The sequence below is a fragment of the Corylus avellana genome, chromosome 6 (assembly GCF_965113065.1).
Source record: "Corylus avellana chromosome 6, dhCorAvel1.hap1.2, whole genome shotgun sequence".
NCBI classification, from domain to species: domain Eukaryota; kingdom Viridiplantae; phylum Streptophyta; class Magnoliopsida; order Fagales; family Betulaceae; genus Corylus; species Corylus avellana.
The window spans coordinates 20,294,409-20,302,849 of NC_142495.1; the positions used below are offsets into that span (position 1 = coordinate 20,294,409).

Genomic DNA, 8,441 nt, shown 5'->3' on the forward strand with positions numbered 1-8,441 from the left:
TCTGCCAATACAGTTTTTAACTTTTGTTTAACGGCGAAAACAAAGAAATTAAATTTAAAAAAAAAAAAAGAAAAGAAATATAAAATAATATAAAATAAACAGAGAAACATAAAAAGAGAGCAAACGGAATTCAAAACTTTCAAAAACACCAACCAAGTCTTTGAATTTTTGTGTTCAAGGGCTCTCTCTCTCTCCTGTGTCTCTCTCTGAGAGACCTGTGGAACCCTAGGCCCCCCAATCCCTCCATGAATCTCTGAAATTACCATTTAGACCCCTGCTCTCGCCGGAGAAACTGCGGGAATGGCCGAGAAGCCGGCGCCGGTGGATTACCTTCTTCTTCTTCTATCGGCTAGGGTTTCAGCGCGCTCTATGAGCCCCACATAGAGCAACCACAACCGTGGGATCAAACTGAGAGAGAGAGAATTGTACATAGCATTATAGATACGTACATTTGTTGAGGACCGTCTGATTGGTTATGGCGAAGGGAGGGTTGGAGAGGCTTAGGAGGATCGTGCGGACGCTGTTCTTCATGGTGGCGATGGTGGCGTCTCTGCTCGTTTCGTCGCTGGCGGTGCTGGTGGCCGTAGGGGACGTGCTCGTGCCCTGCGTTCTGATCTCGAGCTTTACGTGTGTGGGGTGCTACGGCTTCAAGGAGCACTTGCGTCGATACGCGTTCAAGAGTTCCTTGACCGATATTCCTCTCGTCTCCGTTGTCAGATCTCTCATCATTATCTGTATGCTTCTCTATTTTCTTCGCCTCTTTTGCCTTTCTATATTTTATATATATAATTTTTTTTTTCGAAGGAATTAATTCTGATCTTCATTTTGTTGGTTGTTCAAGGAATTATGATATTCATTTTCTGTCCTATCATGTATATTCAGGCTATGATTTATTTTTTTCTTCAGAAACTTGTTTAGGATAGTAGATGAAAGAGAGAGGAACAACAAGCTTTTGTGGACTTCTTCTTGCTTTCTTTCTTTTTAGTTTTTTTGGTCTGCTTGATCCAGAAAAAAAAAAAAAAAAGCTCATTTAAAGCGAGCTAGAACTGTTTTTAACCTTTTTCATCTTTTCTTTTATGTAAAATACATCTTCAATTTTTTAATCATATATAGCTTCGGTGGGGTTTTTGTTTTTGTTTTGGTTTGTTTTTCTTAATTTTTAGTTGATCATTGAAGATTCAAAATAACGTAAACTATAAGATTCTTTTTCTTTTTCTTTTTTTCAATTTAATTTTTAATTTCTCGTTTTCTGAATGCTCCATGCGAACTTATGAATGAAAACTTCATATTCTCGGGGAGAGGTGAATGGAACCTGATTTTTTTAATACCGTCCTCAATTTTCTTTTTTAGTGTAACTTTACAGGATGTTTCCGGGACCAAATCTCATAGATTTCATACATAGAATGAAAGAGAAACTGATGGAACCCGTACCATTTCTGATTTTTGTTTTGGTTATTTTTTATCTGCGTTTTATGTGCTTACCCTGCTGTGTTTTGTGACTGCAGGTGTTTATTCGATGTGTGATGCCCCTGCTCTCTCCCACGGTCCATACCTTGGAACTGTGACCCTGTGTTCATTTCTTTCAATTCTTCTACTTTCAGTTAAGGCCTGTGTTTTCACTGTGAATTCTCAAATTGAGGCTGAAGCCTCGTCTTCCCTTTCTAGGCAGAAGCTTCATTTGAAGAAGTCATGGGGAATGCCCGTCTTGTTTCTCTCATCCGTAGTCTTTGCCCTTGGCCATACCGTGGTTGCATACAGAACAAGCTGCAGAGCACGGAGAAAGCTCCTGTTTCACCGAGTTGACCCAGAAGCAGTAAGTTTGCGTAGTTAATTTTATCTTGTGTTTTCTTTAATTTCAAAGTGTATGTGCTTATAGAAGAGTATAGAAGAGTAATATACTTGTGGAAAATGTTGTAGATGTTCAGTCCTATAAGCAATTATATGAGTATGCTTTCTTTCCTGCTAGACCTTTAAGTTGGTGCATGTGCTTGCTTCTATAAAACTACTTTATTTATGCCAACTATGTTCTCTTAATTGTCGTCAATTTTTCAATGGCCTCTTTATGGATATATATCGCCTGACCACTCTTTGTGTCAATTAACAGGTTCTTTCATGTAAAAATGTTTTCTCTGGCTTCCAGAAGGTACCGCGATCTCCCACTCCCTCTGGAGGGAAGACCCCAAAGAGTGATAGTGAAATGAGGCGAAAGCCTTTAGGCTCAGCTCGTGATGAAGGGGAACTTCCAATCAGATTACTTTCCGACATTGATAGTTTATTCATGATATGCCGAGGGCTTACACTGCATTACAAGCTCAGCTTGCCAGGTTCTCCACCTCGTTCGTTATCCTCCATGGCCTTTCTTGAGCCAAGTCCTAGCTGCAGCTCCCCAAAAATGACCATGGGAAGGCCAAAACTCGAGAGGCATCCATTAAGTGCGTTGTCGAAAAGCCATTATCAGCCACTTCACAGGAGCTGTAGCAATCAATTTCACAGCTCTTCACTATATGCTCCATTATTGGATGGTTCCTCAACTCCTGTTCTTTCTGAAGAAATCCCTGTCTTGAGCCTAGATGACGTTGGCGAGGAGGGTGAAGCTAGCAAAGTGAACTCTGGGATTTTAGAGAAGGATTTGCAGGCAAATGGCCAGTTTGGAGTTGTTCTAGTGCATGGATTCGGGGGTGGGGTCTTCTCGTGGAGGCATGTGATGGGGGTGCTGGCTAGGCAGGTTGGTTGCACGGTTGCTGCTTTTGATCGGCCTGGATGGGGATTAACTTCGAGAATGCGCCGGGAGGATTGGGAGGAAAAAGAATTGTCTAATCCTTATAAGCTTGATACTCAGGTGCTTGCATGCTATTAATTATTTTTTTCTTTTCCTGATAATCATACTCATATCCTACCCAATGGGGTAAGTGCCCCATTATTTATGGTTTCTACTTGAATATCTCTCTTTTGGAAGGGGAAGAGATACACTGAGGTTACACATGCTGGTTGTACGGGTCTACTCTTAATAGATGTTATTTTATTGTTGTTTATAGTAGTGCTGTATGGGAAAGATGGGAAGTTAAATCAAATGTCCCCGATGCTGGCTTTGTCAGCATATTTGGAGTTTTGGGATTGGACTTGGATGCAATTAGAGTCCTCGCATCGTGGTATATTAGTCTCCAGTATCAAATCCAAAGCCTTTATTTCCTCTTGCCAAATGCAGCATGAAGTGTGCTGGGTTGAGTGGTCTATTTGAAGTAAATTCAAAGCTCCTTTGAATTGTACTGTGGGCTTTTCCACTATGTTGATCTATTGATCCTTTTGTGGTTGCTGTTATGGTCGTTTTGAAACTCTGATGCCAAATGCATCAGAGTTTGGCATGCAGTTTCAAATCCAAAGCCTTTATTTCCTGCTGCCAAATGCAGCTTGAAGTGTGCTGGGTTGAGTGATCCATTTGAAGTAAAATCAAAGCCCATTTGAATTGAACTGTGGGCATTTCCACTATGTTCAACTATTGGCCCTGTTGTGGTTGTTTTTATGATCTTTTTCTCCACACATTTTTGTAGGGGTTATCTTTGAAATTCTGAATTTATTATGATTTGATGTGTCAGGTAGACCTGCTTCTTTCTTTCTGCTCTGAGATGGGGTTTTCTTCAGTAGTTCTTGTTGGGCATGATGACGGAGGCCTACTTGCTTTAAAGGCTGCACAAAGAGTCCAAGCGTCATTGAATTCTTTCAATGTGAGTACCATCCTTCCTTTCCTATGCCACTTTTGTTTGAGTCATTTGGTACAAATATCTTAAAACTTTAAATGGAGTCCTGAAACTTCTCCTTGTCGGCTTTTTTATCGTTCAGGTTGTGATTCAAGGGGTAGTATTGCTTAGTGTTAGTTTGACAAGAGAAGTGGTTCCAGCCTTTGCAAGGATTCTTATGCGCACTTCACTTGGGAAGAAGCACTTGGTTCGTTCTTTACTGCGTACAGAAATCACTCAAGTGATTAATCGGCGTGCATGGTATGATTCTTCCAAGTTAACAACAGAGATCTTAAGCCTCCATAAGGTATGTCTGCACCTCCTTAAATCATAGCACAGTTTTAAATGCACATCTTACTGTCTTAAAAATGGTAGAATAACATAATGTGGTTTAAGCAGTATTATAAACGTATTATGTGGCAAAGAAAATCTGAATACACTTGGCTATTCAAGATTGGTAGAATTGTTTTGATAGTTTTCATTTGGATGTAGGAAAGTAGTGTGGGGAATATATGTAGGAAACGAAAGTAAATTATTGGGGAAGGAATTTTTTATGAAGATTTATACATTTGATGTTGTTTACTTTTTCATCAAAGCTATCTAGGTTTTTGGGAATCTCTTCCTCACAGATTACTTATGGGTTTAAAGAGAAATATAAGCCATTAGTATATTATTTTCTATACATCAATCCTAAATTTGGCCAATTTTTGGTTTCATTTCCTGCAATTCCCACCTTGTTGTGGCTATTCCAGATGCAGTTTGTTGAAGGACTACTGTCTTCCCGTCCTGTTTTATGGTTTCTTGTTTTGAATATCTTCATAGGTTGAGTGATAAGTTTAATTTGGAAAAACTTATGTTTCTTTTGTATATGAGAAATTGTGCATTTCAGAAGATTCATAGTTGGACAACTGCTTTTTATGCAAACAGGCACCCCTATGTGTAGAAGGTTGGGATGAAGCACTCCATGAGATAGGAAGATTGTCATCTGAGACGGTCCTTTCACCACAAAATTCAGAATCATTGCTAAAAGCAGTAGAAGCCATACCCGTGTTGGTTATCACCGGAGCTGAAGATGCCTTTGTCACTCTCAAATCTTCTCAAGTCATGGCTTCAAAATTTGTAAATTCTGTAAGTATCTTTCTTTCTACTATTTCCTTGTTCTATTATTACTTCACCAATATTAAAGTCAACCAAATGAAAGAGTAAGATAAGAATAATTACCTCTTTTGCCATGCAGAGACTGGTTGCTATATCTGGTTGTGGGCATCTTCCACATGAGGAGTGCCCCAAGGCATTGCTAGCAGCTATATCACCCTTCATAAGCAGACTCTTATCTAATCCAGACTCGCAAAACCAATAGGAAAACGTTTTTAACTTGTAATAGGGTCTCGCTATTTGTTTTTGGGGCTTTCCTTTTCTTTTGTTTTTTTTGTTTTTTCTTTTTTTTTAATCTTTTCTTTTTTTTTTTCAATCAATTTACCCCAAGAGAAAGGGCAAAATGCTATCTCTTCTTTTGGGTATTTTTGATGCGCTAGTTGTCCCCGGGGGGTTTTTTGGGGCTCTCTCACCTGTATTTTTCATATCTTTTCTTTTTTTGGTCCATAAATGATGGTTTGAACAGATGTTTATTTTCCACTGAAAAGGAGTGGAGGATAGCATATATTTGTACATGTAATCACATTGGGAATTCATGCATTTGAGCATGGTTTTGTCTCACAAACTCTCTCGATCTCTCTCTCTAATTATTTTTGCTCATGGGCTTAGAATTTGACATGGTGGTTGAGGGGGGTTATGGCCATTACGTTGGTTCCAGCCTCTAAATTAGCCAGCACACTCCATACCAATAATCCCAAAAAGAAACAAAAAAGTGACAGATCATTGTCCAGCTCCTTGGCAACGTTTAAGATGAATAAACTATGAACAAAACCCACAGAGGCGTTCACGTTGTATGACGGTGCAAATAGAAAGTTCTATCAATTAAATAATAACTTTTCTTCGGTATTCTTTTGTACATGTTTGTAAGGACAGTCATTCTTTTAATTTTAATCCATTTGTTTGTTATGCTTTGTTTTTTGTTTTTCCTGCTCGGTTATGCTTTGATTGACTCGGGCTCAAGTGTGATAAAAAATAAAGAAGACCTGATTTGTCATTATGAAATAAAACAAATGAGTGGAATAGGAATATTCAAAGCTAATAAGTTTTTTTTGAACTCCTGAATTTTCATAAAAATAAAAAATAAAAAAAAAATCCTTTGAATTATCATTATTTTTTGCAATGTCTCTCCTAAAGTTCAATTTCTTTCAATTTAGTGTATTCATCTTTCAATTGTTTGCAATCTCACCCCTTTTGTTAATTTTTCCCAAAATACTTTCATTTGTTTTAGGGGAAAAAAAAAAGAAAGAGAAAATTGCAAAGATTAAGGCATTGATCCAAATTTAATAGTATTTGCAAAAATACCCATGTCTCAATCTTTGTAAAAAATTTTAAACTTTGGAAAATTCTAATGGAAAATTTACCCATGGGATTTAATGGAAAATTCTAACGGTAACATTGGAAAAAATTAAAAGTTTAATACACTAAATTAATATGTTTTGAACTTTAAGGGAACATTATAAAAGGGGAGACAATTCATGAGTAAGTGAAGTTTTCCCTAATTATCAATGTTCCAAAAGAAAATTTTAACTTGTGTAATATAAATATTGGATTTTACTATCAATTTTCTATGAGATCTACTGTTGTAAATACGGTAGAGTATTACTCCTTGGGTAATGAATAGTTCTTCTTGGTGGCTAAAATATTTCCGGAGAAATACTTTCTTGAGGATTCTTTCCTGGACTCGGCATTGGGTTCTAAACCATCCTATGCTTGGCGGAGCATTTGGAACTCTAAGAAGCTTCTCAAGGAAGGGTTGATGTGGAGAGTGTGTAATGGGCAGTCCTTTAAAATTTGGGGGATTGTTGGATTCCTTCACTACACACTTTTCTATCCATCTCCCATTCGAATCCTTCATATAGAGGAAAAGGTCAGTGCAAGGCAAACGGATTATCTTGTGTGGGCAAGAACTAAAAATGGGGATTTTTCAGTACGTAGTGCATATCATCTTGCAAAATCCATTGTGGAGAGTGGGATTGGGCTTGCTCGAATGAAAATATCATTGCTAGCATATGGAGGAAGGTTTGGAATGTTAGGGGACCTAAAGTGGTGCAAATGTTCTTGTGGAAGGCTTGCAAAATCATTCTGCCGACCAAAGAACGTCTTCACAGATGAAGCATAGTTTATGACCCACTTTGTCAAATTTGTGGATAGGAGATGGAAACTTTAACGACCTAGATTTTAAAACTCTTATTTAAATAATATTAAATAGCTTAAAAGAATAATAAATAAATTAGAACAATGATATGTGGATTAATGATATTAAATAACAATTTAGTGTTAAATGTATATTACATTAATTTTGACCTCTTTTGTATATCACATCAATTCTAAAATTTAGCTTCACTAATATGTTTATGGGCATAATTAAACTCAATTTAGTAAATAAATTATTTATAGGTGTTTAGTGAAGTCAGAAATTAATTTGAAGATTTTCAGTGTTTAGCCTAAGAAACAGTGTCTTAATTTTCATATTGTCTAATGAGATTAAAATTGTTAAAGAAATATACCAAGGCTAACCACCTTTGTTGAAAGCTTAAAGTCTTATAGTAATAAGGGTTATGGGAAATATCATGATAATAATAATTTAATAAGGCAAATGGCCAAGTTGGAATGCAAGTAGTTAAAGTCAAAATTGAATCAAAAACTTTGTACAAGCCAAAAATAGACTCAAAGGAACTCGGATGGAGTCGAACCAAAAATGTAAAATGTTCGTCTCAGTGTCCTCTATCTATGCTCAAAATTTCATATCAATCGGAATGAGTTTTGACATTGAAAAATGGATCAGGGTATACTGCCCCCATTTTGGATAAAAATGCTAATTGGTATAGATCATGAAATATGGACTAGGTTCATTCTTTTGGTTAAATATATCTCAACCCTTGGATTAAAAGTGTGAAAATGAATCCTAGCCATTCATTCTCTAATAAATAGTGCCTAAGCTAAGTCACTTTCACTTGAGCTTTTCATTTACAATCTTAGAACAAGTAAAATTGTTTGCTCCTCCTTTCATTCTATTTCTTAGTTCTAAACCAAAAACCATTTGGCCTAAAGATCTTTCTTGTAGTGTTCAAGTGTTCTTATTTTCCTAAACTAGCTACATAGAGAAGATTGGTTGGAGTTTTACTTCTAAAAGATTATCGGGTAAGAGTTTATTGTATAAATATCATGATTCATTATTTGTATCATTTAGTTATTATCTAATTGTTTAAGACCCAATAAGCTTATGATGTAAAATCGAGTAATGGATACAAGTGAATTAATAATAATGAGTTAGTGGACAAAATCGATTAAGGGCTCATGATATTATCTATATTTATTACATATAGTATTTACATTTTAGTTATTCATTTTATTGTCATTTAAATTTTAGTTCATATTTTTGGTGGTAACAGATCATTGGTCTCATCCCCGAAATATGAATGCAGTATTTACATTCAGTCATTTCTTTTATTGCCATTTAAATTTTGATTTATACTTAGGTAGGTATGGACCATTGGTCTTACCTTCGAAGTATGAGTCATGCTTTATATAATAATAATAATAATAATAATA

At 36.3% G+C, this 8,441-nt stretch overlaps 1 protein-coding gene across 2 annotated transcripts; it reads left to right on the top strand.

Moving 5' to 3' along the window:
• The first annotated feature begins 129 nt into the window (after nt 1-129).
• On the top strand, nt 130-5,442 carry LOC132188528 (uncharacterized). 2 transcript variants are annotated; one of them, XM_088517440.1, is made up of 8 exons: nt 707-734; nt 1,506-1,544; nt 1,666-1,813; nt 2,105-2,839; nt 3,594-3,722; nt 3,838-4,041; nt 4,662-4,862; nt 4,972-5,442. In XM_088517440.1, the coding sequence occupies exons 3-8, from the start codon at nt 1,697-1,699 to the stop codon at nt 5,092-5,094; spliced, it is 1,509 nt and encodes a 502-aa protein (XP_088373566.1). In that variant the 5' UTR covers nt 707-734; nt 1,506-1,544; nt 1,666-1,696; the 3' UTR covers nt 5,095-5,442. The 2 variants fall into 2 exon arrangements, with proteins under 2 accessions (XP_059458995.2, XP_088373566.1); XM_059603012.2 differs by having other exon boundaries at nt 130-734; nt 1,506-1,813.
• The last annotated feature ends 2,999 nt before the right edge of the window (nt 5,443-8,441 follow it).

Excerpts from the sequence above, each read along its gene's own strand:
- LOC132188528 (XM_059603012.2), top strand. The coding sequence starts at position 476 with ATGGCGAAGGGAGGGTTGGAGAGGCTTAGGAGGATCGTGCGGACGCTG. Across the intron at positions 2,840-3,593 it reads CTTATAAGCTTGATACTCAG|GTAGACCTGCTTCTTTCTTT; the intron begins GTGCTTGCATGC and ends TTGATGTGTCAG. Across the intron at positions 4,863-4,971 it reads CTTCAAAATTTGTAAATTCT|AGACTGGTTGCTATATCTGG; the intron begins GTAAGTATCTTT and ends TTTGCCATGCAG.